Raw genomic sequence first — 26,642 nt, 5'->3', positions numbered from 1 at the left:
GCGCTTGTCATTAATGGGTACGACAAGGACTGGTCGGCTCGGAGTCAGTATAATGTGTCTGAGTAGGGCATTCATGTGGGCTAGCACTATAAAACCAGCTTCTGCCTGGGCTAGTACAAGCAGCCGCACATACATATACACACGCATGCACGTCGTCATATGAGCGAAATATTCTCAAGCACGACGTTAAACCCAATTTCACCTCACCTCACCTCACCTCACAAAGTAGCTTTATCGTGAATATGTAATTCAGACACATTAAGGACATATTTGCTTTTCCCACTTAATGAGGGGACGCCAGGCATGGTGACAAGTACCGTGTCATAAAGTTTTTCGGTTTGGGATTGAACGAATCCCCCGGTCCGAGCAAACGCTCTAATCGTGAAGATACGTGTGTGTGGGTGTGTGTGCGTGCGCGTTTCGTTCATAACGATCGCAGTATCGCCTCCAGCATTAGTCTTCAGCAATTAATTCTTGTCGACTAACGGGATCGGGTGGTCAGACCCGCTGACTTTGCTGACACATGTCTTCCAGTTGCGTAGATCGATGCTCATGCTGTTGATCACTGGATTGTCTGGTCCAGGCTAGATGATTTACAGACTGCCACCATATAGCTGGAATATTGCTGAGTGCGGCGTTAAACAAACAAACTACCCACCAGCACGCGTCAATTCTTCTCATGGGTAAAGGCGGCGTAAAAACATACTCACTCACTTGCATTCAACCAAGTCTGACACCCATTACGTCGCCTCTTACGACAAGCAGTTATTGCTGGGGACTCTTTCATTCATACCCAGAATTTTCCCCAGTGTTGTAAGTGGTAAGGTTGAAGCAATATAGAACATCTGCTAGCGGATTATAGCTCCTTCGAGTCCTTGACTAACTACACAAATCATTGCCCACACAAATGACGATTGCCAATGAATTATACATGCTTTGTAACTAATGGAAACAGGTCACATTCATGGGTGGATCAAGGAATATTTTTTTTTTTTTTTTTTTTTTATTTTTTGGGGGGGCGAGGGGGTGTCGTCCCCCCTGGATTCGCCAATGACATTAATAAAAAACAACATTCCCGAATACATTAAACTGAACAAATGTAAAACGCAAACTGAATTATACAGATTATTTTATTACAACTGACTAATGTGAAATATAAACTGAATTATACAGATTATTTTATTACAACTGACTACTGTGAAATAAAAACTGAACTATTATACAGATTATTTTAATCGAAGGGTTATAACTCTGACATTAAACATTTGAATTGACAGTTATATATTGTTCAACTGTCTTGAAACGGGCTAAAACTATGACCTGTCAATCAACTTATGCAACCATGTAAATGTACATGACCAAATGAACACGTGTATAAAGTGGTGCTGCGCTTGAACTGTTAGATTTGCTAATATCAATATCTAACAACGACATACACCACTAAACAGAAGTAGACAACGTTCCACTTCATCTGTTGCGGGACGCATCCACTCGCGGCTTCACGGATTACGTCTAACGGCTGTCTACAGCATCGGCACGGCCCTCCCGTGGATCGTCGTCGACGACCTCCGCACATCTCCCCAATACTCTTCAGGTAGATGAGTGGGCCTGTGTTGTCCCTGTCAACGTTGGTGACTTTGAAACTTTCATAGGGGGGGATCAAGACTTCTGCCTCCGAAGGAACTACCGAAAGGCTGGCAATATCAGCGCCTAACTTAACTCCCTCCAAGCGAATGAGAGTGCCCGAGCTTCTGCGGAATTCCTTGGCTACAGATTCATCAGATGAGGTCGATGTGTATCCAGGCAAACGCATATAGGTTCCGTATTCGATGGAATATATATTCTCGTCACCCCTATACAGGTATTCCGGAAGAGTTTGCTTCAGACGTATCTTCTCAATGGCGTTAATAAGGAGGTAATGAAAGACCTGGAATGACTTGTCGTATTTGGCGATGTCACCCTCTCTCAGTATTCTGTTGAATTCTTTGTACACACAATTTGTAGTATAGATCATTACTGCCAGGGTTTCTTCATCCGTCAAGCCGTAGGACTTCCCCGCATTAATGGCTGCATCCCGACCCGAGAATGTCAGAGTATCAAAGTGTGCCTCTTGAAAGATGTGAGTCGTACTGACCACGTCCATCAAGGTCGTGTCCAGCTTCTCAAACTCGTCTTTAGTAATTGAAGCATATATACTGTTCTTTCTAGCGGCCAGCTCATAGGATGCTCCCTGGAAAAATCAAGACTTGTGTAAAAATACAAAGGTTATCTTCACGAAGTAGGAAAAAGTGTATACTGAGATGAGACTTTATGTATACTTTATATTTGTTTGTTAGCTAGCGACGCGCTTTGCAGTATTAATAATAGTCGCTTTTTACGGCAAGCATGGGGTGACAAAGATCAATTCTAAACCTTGGGCCATATACAATGTCCCATCCAGTCAGGGCACGAAAGTGGTCAACAACGTCTCCCTGGGATCTTTTTCAAGATGGCGACACTTCCGGTGGCGCGATCCAAGATGGCGGACGCATTTCAAGATGGCGGACGCGTTTCAAGATGGCGGATGCGTTTCAAGATGGCGGCCGCATTTCAAGATGGCGGACGCGTCTCAAGATGGCGGACGGAACGCATTTCAAGATGGCGAAGGACGGGCAAGGAGAGGGAGGGAGGGATGGAGGGAGAATGGTGAGGACGATTTAGGCCTAGAAAAGCGTGTTGTTAAAGCTTTGTCAGCTTTCTTTTGAGCGGGATGGGTGGCCCTGTAAATGGCCGTTGGTATTGGTGGGTGAGACATCACCGAGGCATGGCATCTATTTTAGTGAGGGCGGGCCCCTGAGGAGGTACTGGTGGAACCGTCCATGGGTTCAACAAAATCCAAGACACGTTGTAGTAGAGTGTGCATGGTGTCTATGCGATCATGAACGAGGAGGACCCTGTCATTGAGTAGAGCCAGTAGATGTTTGCTTTCACGTTTACTCACTTTCTTTTGCGATTCACTTGGCTGGTTGGTGTGGAGCTGGGCGTTTCTGGGTCTTGTTAGAGCAGTTCATACTCTTGTGGTCCTCTTTACCACAGTACCGACAGGGGTGTCGGCAGTCGTAACTGCGATGGCCTTCGTTTATTCCACAGTTGTAGCAGGTGTTGTTATCGTGCTTGTTACTGTCGTTGGTCTTCTTTGGACATATGTAATGACGATGGCCTTGAGCACCACATTCGGTACAGGTCACCATGGGGCAGTGCAGATAACTGTGGTCAACTGTTTCGCACAGGCGGCAACGGAAGGAGGCGGAGGCGGGAGACGACTGCATGCTTCCAGTTTCAGTCAGCAACTGATGCGGAGAGCTAGAAAACCTGAGTTTTATACCTGAGGTTGATGACGTCACTTTTGGCCGCCGGGTTAGTGTGGCGTGACGTAATAGGGTTTGTGACGTCATGGGCAAAACCCATGGGCAAAACCTATGGGAAAAACCCATGGGCAGGCCCATGGTAAAAACCCAATGGAAAAAAACCTGTGATGCCATCAATCCAAAAATCAAAATGGCCTCATGGCGCAAATTACCTCACACCACTCTTTATGATGAACCTAGTGTGACGCCATAGTGTTTTCCAACAAATGATCTCACACACCTCCTTGCGCATATTGCCTCACACCACTCTCAGGACAGAATAGGGTGACGTCATAGGGTGACGTCTATATAAACCAGGCTCAGCGTGGGTCTTGGCAGTTCTCATCATGCAGTCACCACCAATTGAAGTAGAAGAAGATGAACTTGAAGAGGCGCCCGTGCCCTTCCAGTTGGAGCCGACGTCCCAAATAACAACCAAGAAGTTCCAGACCGACAGCCATCGCTATAAGGTGAAGTTCAACCAAGCTTGGCTGCAGCGTCAACAACCTGAAGACTTACCCATCGTTCTCATAGAGCAGTTTGATGCTGTCTTGCTAAACCGTAGAGTCAATGTGAATGGGCATGATGGTGATCGCGTAGGACTGACCCTTGAACATCCAGCCCTGGATACACCCATCCGAATCACGTTTCGGCACATGGAGGACTTCCAGGGGGAACACATTATGGCCAAAGTGGAAAAAGTACAGCAAAGTAACCACGAGTTGCATATCGATGACACCATGGCCATTTACTTACTACACGTAGACGATCCGGCTCTCCTAGGCCAGGGACACGGACGGGCAACACACATTGTTGGCTTAAACGCCTTCTCGGAAAAGAAGCAATGGACCAGCAAATGGCGGTACATATGTAACGAAAAGAGACCAGTGCAGTTGAAGGCCGCCAAGAGCTTATTTCGTCAACTCAACATTCCAGAAGGCCCTTTGTACAGGGCATGCCACATGGGAACTGTTCGGTCAACGTTTGGCACCCTACCACCAACTCAAAATCTACTCCCAAGATATGATGAATCATCTCCTGTACAAGAGTGAAGTGTCTCAACCCACCAAGATCCTTCACTTGTATCATCACCATCAACATTACGATGTCATTACATCCATGCCAGCTTTTACAGGTTATCCCTACTACTGTGAAATCTGTGACCAAAGATACGCCCACGCTGAAGATCAAGGATTTCGATGCTACTGGTGTTGATATCCTGGATTCTGTGGTGACATGGTCAGTGAAGGGCTCTCCTGTCTCCAATGTGGCGGGTGGTTCCAAAAACCCTTACTGCTTTCAACGCCATCTAGCAACCTAGCACTGGCTGTGTTACATCAACATCCCGACATCGCCTAAGTGGTGACCCTGTGGGAATGTGATTTTTTGAAGCAACAGAAAGAAAACACTGATCTGAGAGCATTCCTGACCACACTGCAAGGACCTCATGTCTACATGCCTGAACCTTTAAATCCCAGAGAGGCCTTCTTTGGAGGACGCACAAACGCCACCACATGTACCCTTACATGTGGCACTTACCCCGTGGGGCATCCTGAGATCAAAGATAATCCTCCCGTGTCTGACTTGTTCGAGCTACATGGGTCTCATCCAGTGCCGAGTATTACCACCCACCGACCTCTATCATCCTGTTCTTCCTTAACGTGTCCAGGGCAAGTTGCTATTTCCTCTGTGTCGTACTTGTGCTGAAGGACAGCTGGGTGCTTCCTGCCCCCACAGGGATGAAGACCCGGCATGGATTGGCACGTACGTCAGCAAGGAGCTTCAGTATGTTGTCCGAGAGTGTGGCTATCAAGTGCTTCACATCTTTGAGGCTTGGCACTTTGACACGCTCACCACCTACGACCCTGACACTCAAGAGGTAGGATTGTTTGCCAAGTATGTAGACAACTTCTTCAAGATCAAGCAAGAGGCCAGTGGATATCCAGAAGGCTGTTCAGACCCAGATGCAACACCACTGGGGCAAGTTTTGTCAATGCGTCGGGTTTGACAAGACTGAATACATCAGTTCCCCTCAGAGGTACTTTGCCCTCCTCCTGGATGAACGTTGTCAGGTGAAGGACGTGCACATCATTAACGAGGACCTTGTGTGTTTCACTTACGAACCTCAGCCAGAATTTCACGACCCTCATCCAGCACACAATGTGGTGATTGCAGCCTGGGTGACAGCACAAGCCCATTTCAAACTGTATTCCTACTTGAAACCCTTGGATCGGCGCGTACTCTATTTTGATAAGGACAGCATCATCTACATTCACCGGCCACTAAGCTACAATCCTCCACTGGGGGATACTTTGGTGGAGCTGACTGATGAACTGGGAGGGGGCAACATCATTCAGTCTTTTGTCTCGGCAGGACCCAAAAACTATGGCTATAAGCTATGTCATCTTCAATCTGACGATAGTGTGGACCTCAGCAAAGTCCGAGAATCAAAGGGCGAGCCAACATGTCAACTTTGACAGCATGAAGAGCCTCATCTGTCAGAGGGATCAAACCAGCATCACTGTGCCGTACCCACACAAAAACACACGTTGCTGTCCAAGGACACCACCAAAAGCTATCGCTTGGTCTACACCAAACGTCGAGTCCAGTACGACTCACAAGGAATCCCCAGGGAAACTCTGCCCTACGGCTACAAAAAGGGACCTAGGAACAAATAGCCATGAACTTTTTATTGTACCACATGACATGCTCCGTTGATGATCTACTGATGTTTAACCAATATCATGTGATTGCATTGTTCATCTATAAAATGTTATTTCATTTGAGCCGTCTCTCTTCAGAGTCAGATCGGGTGGATGCCATGGTCCACCCCCACCCCCTTTCCCCACCCCAACCATTTTTTTATCCTGTTAGACACAGACCTGGTGGATGTCATGGCCACCCCCCAAGCGACGCCATCCATTGTTGAGAAAAAACCATAGGAAAAACCCATGGAAAAACCCACAGGAAAAACCCATGGGTAAAAACCATGGCATCACACACCGTATGATGTCATCATCATACCGTATATAAAAGAGGAGTTTCTGTCAGAGACGTTTTAGACAATCTACAGGTTCTGTTGTCTAAGAAAGAAAGAAAATGGTGCAAGCTGTTCACCGCGATATCCTTAGGGAGAATCGTTCTGCCCTCGTGGTTGCTATAAAGCAGGTAGAAGCTGTGGTTGACAAACTTATGGAGTATCTTCATGAGGGCTGAAATTATCAAAAAACCTCAAACCTCCTTTGACCGTGTCAGAGAATTGTTATATATGCTTCCCCGGCGAGGATCCAAAGCTTACTCCCTCTTCTGCAAAGCTTTGGGGGAATGTGGAGAGACAGAAGCCATGGCATTGCTGGGACTAGGGACTCCAACTGACAAATCACAGTCACAAGTGACAGTCCACTGGCTATTCTTCTATGGAATCAAGTCACCCTTCAGCAACTTTCATCTAGCTGTGTTTACTTTGGATGGTGTTACAATTAATTGTGTGGAACAGTGTTACATGTACTCTAAAGCAATCTACTTTGGAGATTTGGACAGTGTGACGTGTATTCTCAAGAGACTGTTCCAGCTAAGCAAAAACGTCTGGGGCGATGTGTGGAAAGCTTTACTCAAAAAGTGTGGGACACTGTCAGTCTGGATTTGATGACTAAGGCATTAATGGGTAAATTTTCCCAGAACAATGACTTGAAACAGATATTGATTCAATCCTACCCTAAGCAGTAAGCTGAAGCTAGCCCCTTTGATAAAAGATGTGGAATAGGAATTGATGTATCTCATCCTGATATTGACAAACCCTGGAAATGGCCGGGGGAATACAAATTGTTGTTGTTGTGTGTGACGCCATCCATTGACGACTCAAGTGGCGTCATATATGGGAAAAACCCATGGAAAAAAAACCTGTGCAAAACCCATAGGAAAAAAAACAAGTGACGTCATCATGACCCTTCATGATGTTCACTCTGCTCGCTGTGGTCGCAACGTATCTAGAAGAAAGATACTTTCTAGAACGGTTCAGAGAAGCAGTGCAAGACCCTGTGCAGGAGCAACACAATAGTGACGCAATTTGAAGTGACGTCATAGCTCGCGCTGCTGCCGCCTATAAAAAACTCAGGATCAGTCGAGTGGGTCATCAGTCACACCAGCTCAGCCTTGAAGATGGCATATCCAGGCAAGCACCCTTCTTCTTCTTCCTTTACCTACACAATGGGGTGGCAGGCAGCACACAGAAGTACATGAATTCTATCATCGGCAATCACTACAACATCTTGGTGACGGAATACAGCAGTTCCACTCCGAGGCTCTTTGAAATCCTCCAGAAAGAACGCTGTCAGGTGAAAGACGTGAACATCATCGATAAGGGCTTTTGTATCACTTATGTTGTTCCTAAGCCTGAATCCAAAAGATCCAGAGAACACATCTCGAGACGACCTCCCTTCTTCATCCTTGGCAAGGGACCTGACTTCTATCATTGGCAATTACCTGCACAACATCATGGTGACGAAATACATTGATTCCCCTCCGAGGTACTTTGAAATCTTCCGGGTTGAAGAACACTATCAACTGTTGGGCATGGAGATCATGGATGAGGACTACATCTATGCCACTAACATTGTTCGTAAGTCAGGATCCAATGATCCAGAGGTCACAGTCCTCATTACGCCAAAGTCCACCCCTCCAAAATGGGTAGTGTCTCCTTCCAAGGCAACCCCTGTCACGACTTCTCTAATGAAGAAACAAAGGAAGGCAAAGAAGGTCCCCAAGACAGCACCTCCCAAGGTCACCCCTGAGACGACTCCTCCACCAAAGGAGAAGAAGAAGCAGAAAATGGAGGTACCCTCCAAAGACACCCCTCCCAAGGGCACCCCTCCCAAGGGCACCCCTCCCAGCGGCAAGGGCACCCCTCCCAGGGGAACCCCCTGTCACGACCACGAAGAAGAAACAAAAGAAGGTAAAGAAGGAAGCACCCACCAAGGTCACCACAAAGGCCTCCATTAAGGCGGCAAGCCCAAAGATTCAGCCAAAGAATCCTGATTTGATGGGTGTCATCCTTTCTACTATCCTCCTATGGACCTGAAAGGGTTCCCCCTCCTGCTTATGCCCCCAATGGGTTGAATGAAGCGATGGTCCAGATCTTCAACAACTGTATGACCTACTACCAATGTCTGTCACAACTGAAGTAGAGCAGCCAGCTCCACAGATGACTCCAGAGCCGACTCCAGTGATGACTCTGCAGACGGATCCAGGACAAATGGACTTTTTGCGTTGTTCTACATGTAATCCTGTTGATCACCTGAACTGGTGGTGATCTGTTGATGTAGTGTTGATCTGTTGATGCATCATTGTTGATCTATTCGCCATGTTTTGTTTAATCAATGAAATGTGAATTCAATTTAAATGTGTTGGGCCTTCTATATCTTCAGGGATCTTAGATCCTTGAGGTCATTTCCGGTGTAACCTGCATGGTGGTAAGACGTGGGTCAGGGACTATGTCAGGGACTATGTCAATCACAGGGGCAGATGACCTGGTGGATGCCATGGTCACCCCACTCACGTTACGTCATCCCTTTACCATGTTGATTGCAGACCCTACAGGGTCGAGTAAAACATCGTTTGTCAAAGCCTTCATGGAACATGTGTTTCAAACGGGGATCCTTGATCTTCCACCTCAGGGCATCGTTTGAGTGTATAGTGAATGGCAGTCCATGCATGAGGACTTGGAAGTTCTTACATCGAGGTTAGGTATACCCCTGACGTTTGTGCAAACCATGGTGGAAGCCAACACTCAGTTACCTGCAGGGTCTGGTGGTAAGGCAGATGGTTTGCCTGCACCCCATTGGTTGATCATTGATGATTTGCTGGGCGACAATACCAAAGAGGAAGAGGCTGATATACTCCAATGGTTTACAAAGAATAGCCATCATCGCAACACGTCCGTATTGTACTTGACACAAAACCTCTGTGCTTCATCACCTCATCATCGCACCATTAGTTTAAATGCCCACTACATGGTGCTGTTTAAAAACCTGAGGGATGCCTCTCAAATGGATCTCTTGGACAGACATATCTTTCCAGGCCAGACGACCTTCGTTTGGGAAGCCTATGAGGATGCCACCTTGGCTCCTTATTCCCAGAGCTGTCATGGAAGACAGACGGAAACAGGTCCGGCCCCGCAAACATGTTGTTGCCACAGTGTTGTTTAAACTGATCCATAAAACACTCCTGACCAACTTGGGTCGTGATCCCACAGGACAACATCGATCGGGTGTACAACGGTTGTACAAAAGTCTAAGTGCTCCTCCTCCTCCCTCTGCTTCCTCCTCCAAACAAAGACGTTCCTTAAAGCAGTTGTACCCCACAGCACCCACCATGAACACGTTTGTCCCTGTCAGTATGCATCGTGCATCTCCTGCCGCCTTCTCTCACCCTTCTTCTTCTTCATTGCCATCGTCTCGCCTCCCCCCCACCATGATTCAACCCTTTCAACCATTGACCCAACGTCATACCACCGGCACGCGCAGTGGCATCAAACGCCCCAGCCCTGGCACCCAACGACGCACCAACAGAAGCCACAGGAGCATGCCCGGTCGTAGAAAAGTCAAACCAATCATCGTGAAACGACTGCCTTCGGCGGAGAACGTAGCTGTCAAAGGACGCCATCAGCTGCTGCAATGGTTTGTCATTGCCGTGAGAAATCTGCGAGCAGGACGTGTTCCTTTGAAGACTCAGTACAAGACCTGGCTGTTGAAGCACCAAGACGTACTGACCAAGATTTCCAATCCACGCCTGTCTGTGGATGAACGTCTGAATTACCTGATGAAACGTAGTGGAAGTGGTACGTTGGCTGGTGTTTTGACCCGTATCTTCCTGAACTGGCAGTCCTATCAACAAGAAAAACAGCAGAAGCAACAGCATCCAGCACCTCGTCGCCGTCGTGCCCAAAAGAAACCCCGGGGACGTTGCAAGCCACCCACCCGAAAAGAGAACAAGGAGGAGAAGAAGAAGAAGGAAAAAGGGTCACTACACCCTCAGCCCAGGTGCAGCCTTGACCCGGATGGTGCTAAGAAGTCAAAAGAAGAAAAAGAAGAAGAAGACACCGTCATTACCATAAATAGAACCGTCCAACCCAATCTTGGTCAGTTCAAAGGTAGAAGCAGCAGAGACACCATCATGTCTGCACGTTTGAAATGCCACTAAGAAGCTCTCTGTTATGTGTGCAGTCCTTCTGCAACACCAGCCATGTGACAGGCTATTTTGAAACATGCCCCATGTGAACTGATTCAAGCTGTCTGTGAATTTGTATGGAGGTAACATTCCTATGACAGCACAGCAACGTCAACGTTTACAAAAGCATGGCCAACTGATACATACGTTGATGAAAAAGAAGGTGTCTGTGTCCAAGAAACGTAAACTATTACAGCAGAAAGGAATTCTGTCTCTCCACATTCCTCCAAAGATTTGCAGAAGAGGGAGTAAGCTTTGAGACCTCGCCGGGGAAGAATATCTAACAATTATCTGACACGGTCAAAGGAGGTTCGATGGTTTTCGATAATTTCAGCCCTCATGAAGATAGTAAGGACTTTAAACTCTATCAGTTTGTCGATCACGGCTTCTACCTGCTTTACAGCAGCCAGGAGGGCAGAACAATTCTCCCTAAGGATATCGCGGTGAACAGCTTGCATTATTTTCTTTCTTTCTTAGACAACAGAACCTGTAGATTGTCTATAATGTCTCTGACAGAAACTCCCCTTATATATACAGTGTGATGATGACGTCATAGGGTGAGTGTCCTTGGACAGCAACGTGTTGCCCTGGCGAAGTCCTCTGCGAATGATTTGTGTGGGTATGGCACAGTGATGCTGACGAGGTTGACAGACGAGGCTCTTCATGCTGTTAAAGTTGACATCTTGGCTCGCCCTGTGATTCAGAGTAAATCCTCGGACTTTGCCGATGCCCACACTACCGTCATAGTGAGGATGACGTAGCTTGTAGCCATAGTTTTTGGGTCCTGCCGAGACAAAAGTCTGACTGCTGTTGCCCCTCTCCTCCCTTACGCCAGGGGCAGTTTTCACACAGTTGATCCAAGGCCTCGGAAATACAAGTTGGGAACATGAGTTCCTTGATCTTGGGTACATTCAAAATTGTAGAAGATGAACTGACGCTGTTGTCGTTCTTTGTCTTCATCCCTGTTTTCACCGTCTTCATCTTGTGTGGGTGGTTTGATGACGGTCATGTAACACTGGTGGTTGGGTTCCATGGGTTCTTTGCAGCCTTTGCAGTTATGATTTGTGCCGCACTGGTGGCTGGCAATGCCCTGAATTTTTCTCCCGTTGACTTTGGCATAGTATCTATGGTAAGTGTGGACGGTGGAGCAGGTGCTAGGTTGCTTGGCGGAGGCCGTCAGATGCCGTTGAAAGCAGTAAGGGTTTCGGAACCACCCGCCACATTGTAGACAGGAGAGCCCTTCACTGACCACGTTGCCACAGAATCCAGGACATCAACACCAGTAGCATTGAAATTCTCGGGTGCAGCGATGATCTTCAGCGTTGCTGTATCCTTAGTCACAGATTTCACAGTAGTAGGGATAACCTGTAAAAGCTGGCATGGATGTAATGACATCGTAATGTTGATGGTGATGATACAAGTGAAGGATCTTGGTGGGTTGAGACACTTCACTCTTGTACAGGAGATGATTTCATCATATCTTGGGAGTAGATTTTGAGTTGGTGGTAGGGTGCCAAACGTTGACCGAACAGTTCCCATGTGGCATGCCCTGTACAAGGGCCTTCTGGAATGTTGAGTTGACGAAACAAGCCCTTGGTGGCCTTCAACTGCGCTGGTCTTTTCTCGCTACTTATGTACCGCCATTTGCTGGTCCATTCCTTGGTCACAGGATCAGGTTTGTATTCATGGTAACCCGCCTGAATCAGGCACAGGCAAAGCAGAGTTTGTCATCATTCTTGGGTTTTTGTTCATGGTAACCCGCCACGATCAGGGTACAGGCAAAGCAGAGTTGATCGTTATTCTTGATTTGTACAATGCATTTCTTCTTTTCCAGGAAGGCATTTAAGCCAACAATGTGTGTTGCCCGTCCGTGTCCCTGGCCTAGGAGAGCCGGATCGTCTACGTGTAGTAAGTAAATGGTGTCATCGATATGCAACTCGTGGTTACTTTCCTGTACTTTTTCCACTTTGGCCATAATGTGTTCCTCCTGGAGGTCCTCCATGCACCGAAACGTGATTCGGATGGGTGTATCCAGGGCTGGGCGTTCAAGGGTCAATCACACGCAATCACCATCATGCCCATTCACATTGTCTCTCAGGTCTAGCAAAACAGCATCAAACTGCTCTCTGAGAACGACGGGTAAGTCTTCAGGTTGTTGACGCTGCAGCCAAGCTTGGTTGAACTTCAGCTTATAGCGATGGCTGTCGGTCCGGAACTTTTTGGTTGTTTTTGGGGACGTTGGCTCCATCTTCGTCTACTTCAATTGGTGGTGACTGCACGATGAGAACTGCCAAGACCCACACTGAACCTGGTTTATATAGACGTCACCCTATGACGTCACCCTATTCTGTCCTAAGAGTGGTGTGAGGCAATATGCGCAAGGAGGTGTGTGAGATCATTTGTTGGAAAACACTATGGCGTCACACTAGGTTCATCATAAAGGGTGGTGTGAGGTAATTTGCGCCATGAGGCCATTTTGATTTTTGGAGTGATGGCGTCACAGGTTTTCTTCTATTAGGTTTTTACCATAGGTTTTGCCCATGACGTCACACACAGTATTACGTCACGCCACACTAACCCGGCGGCCAAAGTGACGTCATCAACCTCAGGTATAAAACTCAGGTTTTCTAGCTCTCCGCATCAGTTGCTGACTGAAACTGGAAGCATGCAGTCGTCTCCCGCCTCCGCCTCCTTCCATTGACACCTTTGCGAAACAGATGACCACAGTTATCTGCACTGCCCCATGGTGACCTGTACCGAGTGTGGTGTTCAAGGCCATCGTCATTACATATGTCCAAAGAAGACCAACGACAGTAACAAGCACGATAACAACACCTGCTACAACTGTGGAAAAAACGAAGGCCATCGCAGTTACGACTGCCCACACCCCTGCCGGTACTGTGGTAAAGAGGACCATAAGAGTATGAACTGCTCTAACAAGACCCAGAAACGCCCAGCTCCCACCAACCAGCCAAGTGAATCGCCAAAGAAAGTGAGTAAACGTGAAAGCAAACATCTACTGGCTCTACTCAATGACAGGGTCCTCCTCGTTCATGATCGCGTAGACACCATGCACACTCTACTACAACGTGTCTTGGACTTTGTTGAACCCATGGACGATTCCACCAGTACCTCCTCCAGTGGCCCGCCATCACCTAAATAGATGCCATGCCTCGGTGATGTCTCACCCACCAATACCAACGGCCCTTTTCATCCCGCTCAAAAGAAAAAAGCTTTAACAACACTCTTCTCTAAGCCTACATCGTCCTCCCCACTCTCCCTCCCTCCCTCCCCATCCTTCCCCGTCCGTCGCCATCTTTGAAATGCGTTCCGTCCGCCATCTTAAAATGCTGTCGCCATCTTGAAACGCAGCCGCCATCTTGAAACGCGTCAGCCATCTTGAAATGCGTCAGCCATCTTGGATCGCTCCACCAGATATGCCGCCATTTTGGATCACGCCATCGGAAGTGCCGCTATCTTGAAAAAGATCCCAGGGAGACGTTGTTGACTTAAAAAAGTGTCCCATCCAGTCAGGGCACGAAGATATGCACGCAACAAATGGCCAAGCCTATCTGTGACGTCATCAAGTACATGTAATCTATTTTAACAGGGGACCTTGATACTTACCTCAGCCAAGAGTAGATACTGTCCACCTGAAATAATGAAGGTAGATATGGTGAGTGATTAAGAGGGATTGAAGTGAGTTGTCTTGGACGCCACTTTGAACGATTCGATTCGATTTGATTCGATTGTTTATTCAGTAAAGACTTGGGCTATATGCCCCTCGTCATCATTTTACACTGTATACATGATAGAAAATCCATTGAAATATATATATTTTTTACATTTACAAAAAGAGGCTGGACAAAACAGTTCGGTACTTACATGCATAACTATATGTATTTACATAATTTTGCAATACTATCTTTAGATGGGATCGATATTTTCATAACGCCCAGTTTCAACTTTTAATTTATGACACGAAATTCGTAACATAGTTAAATACCTCACAGTGATTGGATGTAAAGCATCTAAGTATATTCATATCCAAATTCACATTTGATATTGCTGTATAGCCATAATATATACTACTTGAAGTAATGTCATGATGCCATTTTTGAATGAAACAATCAATTAAGCGTTGCTTAAAATGACAACAAAACGTACTAGCGTCAACACATCCTGGGTCACACCAAACATATCCAAAACCATATATAAATAAAACATTTTTAACATGGAACACCCAGTTTTGGATGCCATTATTACACTGTGATAACAACAATTCATAGGTTAATTTAAGGAGACAACTTTATGAACAGTATCATTGTTATAACATAGGGTGTCAGATTGATATGAGAAACATACAACCCCACAGGAATAAATAAATAAAAACACATCTCTCTCTATAAATAAAGGTTTACCACGATGGCGAAACACGTACACATGGTCATGGTACCGATATATGTTTACAGTGAGTTAGTTAGTTTTAGGCCTCATTTAGCAATATTCCAGCATTATCACGGCGGGGGACACCAGAAATGGTGTCTCACACATTATACCGATCTGGGGAATCGAACTCCGGCCATCGGCGTATCGGGCGAGCGCTTTAACCACTCGGCTACTACACCGCCCCGATAAACGTTTACAAACTGTGGGTACAGATTTACGTATAGCATAAAGCCATATATGGTTAAAAAGTATATAATTAAAATTCGTACTTTTCTTCCAGCACAGATGGTGACGTGACACTGACGTCACACGTTAATAGTATTATCATAGAAATATGGGTCTCAGCTTCACCAGGCTCTCTCTGGGGATGATGTTTAGCTTTTGACATTAAGGATCACTGACTGACGCCTCAGCAAATCCTAGCTTCATTATAGATCAGATAAGTAGAATTGTCCATCAAGTCATGGTCAGTGTATTCATAATCAGACGTGTCGGAGATACGAACCCAGAATCACGAGTCACTGCTACGCTCAAGGGACACAACTCTGTACAAACTATTTCTGTGAATAAGATGACCTGGGGGACAAGTGTAGGACTACTGTATTGCCCAGGGGCAGCTAACCTTCTCTGTATCGTTGTAATGTTACTGCGTATTCTGAGTAGAGAAGGGCAGATATAACATTCCAAGAGAAACAGATTGTGTAAATTGTACATAAAATGCAATCGAAGATGAGCTGTGCTTTGTTCTCGTATGCCCTTACTACACTGATTTAAAAATAAAATATCTACCGCAGTATTACATTTCCCAATACGTGTAAATTTACGCTGTTAAGCTGTTAGCCTAGTGGTTAAAGCGTTGGCTCGTCACACCGAGGACCCGGGTTCGAATCCCCACATGGGTACAATGTGTGAAGCCCATTTCTGGTGTCCCCCGCCGTGATGTTGCTGGAATATTGCTAAAAGCGGCGTAAAACCCAAACTCAGTCAGTCAGTCAGTCTTCTCTGGGACATAACAAGTAAAGCACCCCAAGATAACTGAGTAACGATGTCGGTATGGTGAAGATTTCTCGTGGTCTTATAGGCATTCTGACCACTGTGATTACCCATTAGAATTACTACTTTCAAAAGCGAGTCACGGAGTTCTTGAAAATACTATACTCACACACTAATACTCACCAATTAAACACACAATAGCAAAAACCGCGTTGGTAGCCATGATGTGCGTACCTGAAAATAGACACAAAATTATTTATCATTCTTCACATTCCAAAACAGTCCTTTCTATCAAACTCATGTCTTAAATATTTCTAACTGGATATTTAGTGAATGGGACAGAAGTCCACAAGGTCGATTTTAAAGGCTTTTTCAGTTAATGCTAAGACGATACAGAACTGCCTTGGTTCCGTGACGGATCATGCTTTCTGCTTCAGGGCCGTGACGGAAAATCAACCTTTTAATCAGAATTGTGTCGCCCAGGTTCACCGATATGATGATAGTGTCATGATGTGGGGAGCTATATCCTACATGCAGCAATCTAACTGTTTGCGCTTTCAGGGCAATTTAACTGCTATTCGGTTCGATGCGAAATACTTCCGATCATTAACCGCCAGAGGAAGTTGTTCCAGCAGCATTATGCCAGGTCTCACACAGCACATGCCACTATTCAATATCTTCAGAATGAGAACATTACAGTGCGTCCATAGCCTTCCAAATCGTCCGACCTCAACCCCATCGAGCATTTGTGGGATGACCTTGGCCGACGCATACGTGAACGTCAACCATATATCTTATGAACGCACCACCATTTCTCTTGATCACCACCCTTACACAACGCATGTGATGCACGTGCACAACGAGTGTCATTCTTGATTTTGACAGTTTTCGAGAAGGTCGATAAATCACTGTATTACAATAATTTTGACGATCATCTTGCATCACACAGTTGTTAGTGTTTGTGTCTAGCCGTTTTTGTTTTTTATTGTTTGAAAAGAAAATCGTACACATGCACATTTCACGTCACACAGCAATCATCTTTCAAAAGCTTTTACTGTACAAACAACTATGGTCATAAGGAAGTACAAGTGGTGATCCACCCTCAAAACATTCATTATTATCAGATCAACATTGATTGACTCCGATATATCTCCCAATTGTTTTCAATTGTTAATTAAAAATTAAGTCCCCTTCTTTACAAAGTATAATACAGAAGCACAAATAGAACTAGAGCAATAACTACAGACAAAACAGATCGATCAGCACTCCTGTACAACCATGTTGTGTAAAATACCATTCTATATCATTCAAATACAAGGAAAAGTGAATTGGGGCTACAGATTCCCCTTGTCTGATTCCAACATTACAATCAAATTTCAAAGTTCAAATACATTCGCCTTGATACCATCATTTATTTATCAAAAAAGTAAACATTTTCTCACATATACTTAACGAACAACAACGACAACAAGCAATGTTCTGCAATTTAAATGAATATTTTACATACCAAGGAAAGATAGAGCTGAACTTGATATGAATGTAGAGGAAGGCTGCGCTTTTACCTGACCACCTCCGTCTTGTCTACCAAAGTGTTTGCCGCACCAACAAACACCTATAGCTATCATACAAATAGGCTCCCAAGGAAAGGCCTTTCATTTCCCAGGAATTCAAATCAGTGGGCAGGATGAAAAAATATACATATAAATGTTGTGCAACAAGTATTTATTATCACAACCGTGATCACAGCACAGTGCATTGCTCTGACCCCATTAGTAATGTTCACTTCTACATTCTGCTCATTTACCCAGTTCTACAAAGTGCGATGAAGCTTTTCAAGGGGTTCATGTCAAAATTACTTTGGTTATTGAAACTAATATATCTGTGTTCATGAGTTCATATATGAAACCGTCATCCTCCATTATGTATTTGGCGATGAATGGAAGATGGGTGGACGTACGGATGGATGGAAGGACCGTTGTATAATTAAATGGACGGAAGGATGGATGGATAGATGGATGGGCAAAGTGAGGGATGGACAGAAGATTTTTGGAAAGCAGCTTTTTAATAGTGTTTTTTTCACAATCAATCATTACATTTGCAGTAAAGAACGTATATTCATTAACTCAGATATCAATACAGGCAGTGTGAACAGTGTGGTGTAACAGAAGAAGAGAAATGTGATTTCAATACGGTAGGTAGGACATGCTGACCCTTTAAAGCCTACTGCAAATCAACTCAAGCTGTTTTGTGTCCCCGTATCAGGACTGGAATTCGTGATAGCATATGATACCCATAACTTGCTGACACATTCTCCCAGGGAAAACTACTTCAACTGAACTGATGCACCAACTAGCACTCGTCTCAAACACCCGATATCGTCACTAATAGCTGATAAACAAATGCTCTGTCATCATATTTCAGTATGTCAATCACTGCATTGTATGGTCCACACTCGATACTTCAAGAACGCCGTTACAGAGCGCTAATATTGCTCAGTGAGACGGCAAACACACACATGTTCGCAATAGAATCAAAATTGTACAATCAAGTCCGCTTCTTTTTCGTTTAGATGTAGTTGGAGGGTTGCAATGAGTATGGAGAGGCACAGACTAGTGACAGGGATACAGGTAGCTGATCTACTGAGGGACATGTGCACAGTGACAGGGGACCTCAGTGTTTGGTGGGAGGTCACAGTAGACAGGGGTACAGGTTACAGGTGTATGGAGGGCAACAGGTACTGGTAGTGACAGGGCACAGAGTTACAATGTGCGAGTGGCAGGAGAGGCACATGTATGGAGGGACCAGAAAGTGACAAGGCACAGGTAACTGATGTATGGAGAGAGTCATGGAGGGACAGGTTACATGTATGGAACTGGTACTGAGTGACCCCAGTGGTACAGGTTGCATGGAGGGACATGTGGTATGCATGGAGGGACTGAGGAGGCACAGTGTAGACAGTGACAAGGGTGGTAATGATGTATAACCTGCTGGTAGTACAGGGTAGGGACAGTGTGGACCAGTGGAGGACACAGGTTACAGGTACAGGTTACTGATGTATGGAGGAACAGTGGAATGGTAGTGACAGGGGTACACTGAGGAGCACACTGTGGTTTACGGAATGATTACTGATGGAGAGGCACAGTGTACTGGTAGTGACGGGATACAGGTAGCTTACTGATCTATTGAGGACAGTGTACTGTTGTGATGGGGGTACAATGGTGTATGGGGTCAGTGTAAGTGACAGACAGGGCACAGTAACCGGAGGACCAGTGTACAGTGACAGGGGTACTAGGTACTGGTGTATGGATTGGACTGTGTACTGGTATGGAAAGACCACAGAGTGGTGTATGGAGGGAGAGTGTCCTGGTACTGACGGGGGTACAGGGTGGTGTATGGAGGGACAGTGTGCTGGTAGTGACAGGTACAGCTTACTGATGTATGGAGGAGACAGTGTACTGAGTGACAGGGGTACAGGTGGAGTGGACAGTGGGTACAGGTTACAGGTTACTGGTGTATGGAGGGACACAGGTAGTACTGGTACTGTGTATGGAGGCAAGTCGCACTGGACAGGGGTACAGGTTACTGTAGTGAGGGGATGACAGGCAACAGTGACTGGTATGGAGGGACAGTGTACTGGTACAGGGTACAGGTTACTGATGTATGGAGTGGACACTGTAGTGTACATGTAGTGACAGGGGAACAGTGTGCAGGTTACTGGTGTATGGAGGAACAGTGATGCTGGTGAAAGTACAGGACTGATGGTTAGTGCTTAATGTAGTGACAGGGGTACAAACTGATGTATGGAGGATGGAGTTGCAGGCACAGTGTACTGTATGTGACAGGTACTGGTAGTGACAGGGATACAGGTAACCGATGCATGGAGGGACACAGTGTACTGAAGTTATAGGGACAGGGGTGCATGGAGGGGCACAGTGTACTTGGTAGTGACAGGGGTACAGAGTAATGGAGGAGGACAGTGTACTGATGACAGAGGGTACAGGTTACTGGTGCATGGAGGGTCACAGACCAGAAAGTGACAGGGGTTACTGGTGTATGGAGGGAACAGTGTACTGGTAGGACAGGGACAGGTTACCGAGGAGGAACACACGGTAGTATGGAGGGGACAGGTGTACTATGGAGAGGCACAGTGTAATGGTAGTGACAGGGGTACAGGTAACTGATGCATGGAGGACAGGTACAGGTAGTGACAGAGGTGATGACAGGTACACATGGTGTATGGAGTGGAGCAGACAGTGTACTGGTAGTGACAGGGAAAACTGGTACAGGAGAGGGACTGGTGACATTGGAGGTACAGGAATGTATGAAAAGTGTAATGAGGGGTACAGGTAATTGATGGAGGCGGCAGGTCTAATGGTGTATGGAGGTGACAGTGTACTGATGGTATGGAGAGGCACACTGGTAGTGTAGGGAGGAACAGTGTAACTGATACTGACGGAGGTGGACAGCAGTTTACTGGTGTATGGAGGGGCAGTACAGTTTGTACTGGTAGTATGACAGAGGGTACAGGTTACTGGTGCATGGAGGGAAGGAAAATGTACTAGTAGTGACAGGGGTACTGGTGTACCAATGGATGAAGTGTACTGGTGTATGGAGGGGCAATGGAGGAGAGTGTAGTGGTAGTGGTACAGGTTAGGTGGAATGGATGAAGGGGACAGTGTGCTGTTAGTGGAGGGACAGAAACTGATGTTACTACTGGTAGTGATGGGGTACAGAGGTGATGAGTACAGGGGAGAGTGTATGGAGGGGGATGCACAAAGGTATGGAGGGACAGTGTACTGGAAGACTTAGGGTACTGACAGGAGAGGTACAGTGTACTGGTAGTGGATGCCTGGTTACTGGTGTATGGAGGGACAGTGTACTGGTAGTGACAGAGGTACAGGTTACTGGTGTATGGAGGGGTACAGGTTACAGTGTAGTGACACTGGTAGTGACAGGGTAGTGACAGGGCAGTTATACTGGTGTATGGAGGGACAGTGTACAGGTTACACTGATGTATGGAGGGACAGTGTACTGGTAGTGATAGGGGTACAGGTTTACTGGTGTATGGAGGGGACAGTGTACTGGTAGTGATGGGGGTACAGTGTACAGGTTACTGGTGTATGGAGGAAACAGTGGTATGGATACTGGTAGTGGTAGTGACAGGTACTGACAGGGGTACAGGTTGATGGTGTGTAGGAGACAGGTTACTGGTGTATGGAGGGGAAAGTGTGTACTGGTAGTGACAGGGGTACAGGTTACTGGTGTATGGAGGGGCACAGTGTACTGGTAGCAGAAAGACAGGGGGTACAGGTTACTGATGTATGGAGGGACAGTGTACTGTACTGGTAGTGACAGGGGGTACAGGTTACTGGTGTATGGAGGGACTGGTGGTGACAGTGTACTGGGTAGTGACAGGGTACAGGTTACTGGTGTATGGAGTGAGGGACAGTGTACTGGTAGTGAGACAGGGTACAGGTTACTGGTGTATGGAGGGCACAGTGTACTAAGTTTAGTAGTGACAGGGTTATACAGGGACAGTTACTGGTGTATGGAGTGACAGTGTACTGGTAGTGATGGAGGGGGTACAGGTTACTGGTGTATGGAGGGTATGGAGGACAGTGTACTGGTAGTGACAGGGGTACAGGTTACTGATGTATGGAGGGACAGGTACTGTACAGGGGTACAGGTACTAGTGACAGAGGTACAGTTACTGGTGTATGGAGGACAGTGTACTGGTATGTATGGAGGGAACAGTGACAGTGACAGGGGGTGACAGGTTACTGGTGTATGGCAGGAGGGACAGTGTACTGGTAGTGACAGGGGTAGATGTTACTGGTGTATGGAGGGCACAGTGTACTGGTAGTGACAGGGTACAGGTAGTGTACAGGGGTACAGTGTACTGGTAGTGACAGGGGTACAGGTTACTGGTGTAGTGGTAGTGACAGGGGTACATGGAGAGGAGACAGTGTACTGGTGGGGTAGATGTTACTGGTGTATGGAGAGGGCACAGTGTACTGGTAGTGACAGGTAGTACTGGTACTGGTGTATGGAGGGCACAGTGGGTAGTACAGGTTACAGGTGTATGGAGGGACAGTGTACTGGTAGTGATGGAGGCACAGGTACTGGTGTAGATGTTACTGGTGTATGGAGGACAGTGTACTGGTGTACTGGGTGTATACAGGAGGGGAGGGACATGTACAGTGTACTACAGGTAGTGCAGGGGGACAGTGTACTGGTAGTCAAAGGGGTACAGGTTACTGATGTATGGAGGGACACAGTGTACTGGTAGTGATGGGTGTACAGGTTACTGACGTGTATGGAGGGAAAGTGTACTGATAGTGACAGGGTACAGGTTAGTGGTGTATGGAGGGACAGTGTACTGGTAGTGACAGGGGTACAGGTTACTGGTGTATGGAGGGGCACAGTGTACTGGTATTGACAGGGGTACAGGTTACTGTTGTATTGAGTGGCACAGTGTACTGGTAGTGACGGGGTAGAGGTTACTGATGTATGGAGCGGAGAGTGTACTGGTAGTGACAGGGGTAGAGGTTACTGTTGTATTGAGGGTACAGTGTACTGGTAGTGACAGGGGTACAGGTTACTGGTGTATGGAGGGGACAGTGTACTGGTAATGACAGGGGTACAGGTAACTGGTGTATGGAGGGACAGTGTACTGGTAATGACAAGGGTACAGGATTCTGATGTATGGAGGGGACAGTGTACTGGTAGTCAAAGGGGTACAGGTTACTGATGTATGGAGGGGCACAGTGTACTGGTAGTGATGGGTGTACAGGTTACTGACGTATGGAGGGGAAAGTGTACTGGTAGTGACAGGGGTACAGGTTAGTGGTGTATGGAGGGGACAGTGTACTGGTAGTGACAGGGGTACAGGTTACTGGTGTATGGAGGGGCACAGTGTACTGGTATTGACAGGGGTACAGGTTACTGTTGTATTGAGTGGCACAGTGTACTGGTAGTGACGGGGTAGAGGTTACTGATGTATGGAGCGGAGAGTGTACTGGTAGTGACAGGGGTAGAGGTTACTGTTGTATTGAGGGTACAGTGTACTGGTAGTGACAGGGGTACAGGTTACTGGTGTATGGAGGGGACAGTGTACTGGTAATGACAGGGGTACAGGTTACTGATGTATGAAGGGGAGAGTGTACTGGTAGTCAAAGGGGTACAGGTTACTGATGTATGGAGGGGACTGTGTACTGGTAGTGACAGGGGTACAGGTTACTGATGTATGGAGGGACAGTGTACTGGTAATGACAGGGGTACAGGATTCTGATGTATGGAGGGGACAGTGTACTGGTAGTCAAAGGGGTACAGGTTACTGATGTATGGAGGGGCACAGTGTACTGGTAGTGATGGGTGTACAGGTTACTGACGTATGGAGGGGAAAGTGTACTGGTAGTGACAGGGGTACAGGTTAGTGGTGTATGGAGGGGACAGTGTACTGGTAGTGACAGGGGTACAGGTTACTGGTGTATGGAGGGGCACAGTGTACTGGTATTGACAGGGGTACAGGTTACTTGTGTATGGAGGTGATAGTGTACTGGTAGTGACAGGGGTAGGTGTTACTGGTGGATGGAGGGGCACAGTGTACTGGTAGTGACAGGGGTACAGGTTACTGGTGTATGGAGGGGACAGAGTACTGTTAGTGACAGGGGTACAGGTTACTGGTGTATGGAGGGGAGAGTGTACTGGTAGTGACAGGGGTACAGGTTACTGGTGTATGGAGGGGACAGTGTACTGGTAGTGACAGGGGTAGATGTTACTGGTGTATGGAGGGGCACAGTGTACTGGTAGTGACAGGGGTACAGGTTACTGGTTTATGGAGGGGTACTCTGTACTGGTAGTGAAGGGGGTAGAGATTACTGGTGTACTGAGGGGGCAGTGTAGAAATAATTCAAATGTTATTCAAATATCGAATCGAAATAGTGATAATGCTTATCGAAAATCTGTACTATAAGGTGTCAGCCAGAGTACCGGCCGACTATCAGTACACCATATGAAGACAGTGTCAGTTGTGTAACGCTGTACTCAACAATTTTCAAGCTATATTTGAGGAGGGATCGGCGGGCTTGGGAACGTACTGTTCATATACTTGTTCACAAGCACCAAACATAACCTCTTGTTCGACATTCCGGATATCCTAATTAATTTTGTTTTATTTGGTAATAACATTACTGTCGTGTGAGATGATTCCCACACGTGACCAACCGCCTCCGTGGTGTAGTGGTTAGAGGGTCCGCCCGGAGAACGGAAGGTCGCGGGTTCGATCCCCGACCGTGTCATACCAAAAGACGTTAAAATATGGTACTTGTTGGTCCCTGCCTGGCGCTCGGTATTAATGGGTACAACAAGGACTGGTCGGCTCGGAGTCAGTATAATGTGTCTGAGTGGGGTATTCATGCTTCACTGCGGCATGGTATCTCAGTGGGCTAGCACTATAAAACCAGCTTAAGTCTGGGCTAGTACAAGCAGCCGCACCTACACATACACACGCATGCACGTCGTCATATGAGAGAAATATTCTCAAGCACGACGTTAAACCCAATTTCACCTCACCTCACCACACGTGACCAACAGGCTTATCAACACGTGAACTGACTCCTTGCGACACCATTCGACATCATTTCTCAACCGGGGCGGTGGGGTAGCCTAGTGGTTAAAGCGTTGGCTCGTCACGCCGAAGACCCGGGTTTGAATCCCCACATGGGTACAATGTGTGAAGCCCATTTCTGGTGTCCCCCGCCGTGATGTTGTTGGAATATTGCTAAAAGCGGCGTAAAATCAAACTCAGTCAGTCAGTCAGTCATTACTCAAACAAGTGACATTATACCGCCACCATGTGACATCATCACTACATCAAGTGACATTATGACACCCCCTAGTGACATGACACCACTATGTTACTTATGACGGCCCTTTTGACACTATAACGCCAGCACGTGATATTAAGACTTACCATGTGACAAAATCACTCCATCAAGTGACATTATGACTCTACAATGTGACATTATGACACTACAATGTGACATGACACCACTGCGTGACATCATCACTCCACAAAGTGACATTATGACCTCATCGTGTGCCACTTTGACGCTATGACACCATTATGTGACATTATCACTCCACCATGTGACATTATGACTTCATTGTGTGCCATTATGTCGCTATGACGCCATCATGTGACATGACACCACTGCGTGATATTACGACGCCATTAAGTGACATTCTGACCATCACCATCTAACACTATGACGCCACCACGTGACACTATGACGCCACCATGTTGCATTATGACACCAAAATGTGGCATTATGACGACGCCTATGCCTTGTTCTTGCAGCCCGACACCCACACGCCTTCCCCGGTCACCAGCCTGAACTTGACCGCCCCAGTCTCAAGGCCATCTACAACAGCTGGGAAACAACAACACGCGCCTCCTATGGACACCCGAACATCCGGGCACAGCCTTTGACAGGACCGGAAACGACAACTGCGCAAACTCAGTCATAATTTGAAAATCTGATTCAATGGTTTCATCGTTAACTTCGTCATGTTGATTGTTAATCTGTTGTTGTTGTTGTAAACACGTGAAAAAACAACTGTTGTGTAAACAATTTTGAATGAATTTGTATGATATATACTCATTTGTAACTTTGGGACATTTTTGTCACACAACAATCCATTGAATCGTGATATTTTGTGTCGATTAAAAGACAATCATTCGCCAATCAAATTTACCGGCAAGGATACAAACGTGGTTCCTGTTTTGGACCAAATAGTTTGCACACAGTCACTGACAATGTAGATATGATAAGTTAGTATATTTAACTGACGTAGTATTCGCTGCTATGCTTCCCTGCTCAAAGTCAGTATTAAACTATGTCGATGTGATACATTGTGCACATACGATATGTTATGTATTAGATATACCCACACTTTCCGAGGTTGCCGCTCAATACCCCTAATGTTTGAGTCGTGTGGCCTCCGAGGCGTGATAATTGACATTTGTATGGGCAGACCAATGCGCATGCGTTCTCTGACTCGCAAGTGGCATAGAAAACATTTGGAAGATCACACGTTCGTTCGCCATGGATGCTGAAAAGTGGACAGAGGATATTCTTTCTCAAATTGACAGTTCGTTAGCGTCACATTTCGACCTGGATGATAAGGAAGATTTTGAAACAATCGAAATCTCAATGTGAGTGAATTGAAATAAAATTATATTTCGCCGTTTGTTGTGTCTTTATTGCTTCGGTATACCCTAGTGAAAAAGTGTAGGTGTATCATTGATACACCTACACTTTTGACAGGTGTACCGGTCAATACACCTACACTTTTAACAAATGAAACCATGGCAACGAGACCGGAAGTGGGGTATAAACCATGTTAACCCGCTCGCAGTGAGTATTAGACGACGTAGATGTGATATATTGTATGCAGATTATGTGTTATATTTTACCATACTAACCTGCATCCACTCAGTATTATGAGAAACCCAGTGTGTGATACGACGTGATATAGAATACCCCCAGATTACCTGCAGTAACTGCCCAGATCAGCAACACCAGA

The 26,642-nt window shown here is 46.3% G+C and overlaps 1 protein-coding gene across 1 annotated transcript; it reads right to left on the bottom strand.

The window, feature by feature from the left end:
* Window positions 1-1,230: 1,230 nt before the first annotated feature.
* On the bottom strand, window positions 1,231-17,681 carry LOC124263574 (ecto-ADP-ribosyltransferase 5-like). Its single transcript, XM_046698232.1, has 4 exons — window positions 17,560-17,681; window positions 16,236-16,286; window positions 14,238-14,263; window positions 1,231-2,230 (listed from the first exon to the last, which is right to left on the bottom strand). Exons 1-4 carry the CDS (start codon window positions 17,675-17,677, stop codon window positions 1,415-1,417), a joined length of 1,011 nt encoding a protein of 336 aa, XP_046554188.1. The 5' UTR covers window positions 17,678-17,681; the 3' UTR covers window positions 1,231-1,414.
* Window positions 17,682-26,642: the final 8,961 nt, after the last annotated feature.

This window comes from Haliotis rubra, unplaced genomic scaffold (assembly GCF_003918875.1).
Source record: "Haliotis rubra isolate DU_JTF1 unplaced genomic scaffold, ASM391887v1 Scf89, whole genome shotgun sequence".
Taxonomy (NCBI): Eukaryota; Metazoa; Mollusca; class Gastropoda; order Lepetellida; family Haliotidae; genus Haliotis; species Haliotis rubra.
Note: the sequence above shows the minus strand (reverse complement) of the source record. Positions and strands in the feature narration are given on the sequence as shown.

Bases quoted from the DNA above. Each gene is read 5' to 3' on its own strand.
- LOC124263574 (XM_046698232.1), bottom strand. From the start codon at position 17,677: ATGATAGCTATAGGTGTTTGTTGGTGCGGCAAACACTTTGGTAGACAA. The intron at 16,287-17,559 runs GTATGTAAAATA...GTCTATTTTCAG, and splicing joins TTCAGCTCTATCTTTCCTTG to GTACGCACATCATGGCTACC. The intron at 14,264-16,235 runs GTGAGTATTAGT...TCATTATTTCAG, and splicing joins TGCTATTGTGTGTTTAATTG to GTGGACAGTATCTACTCTTG.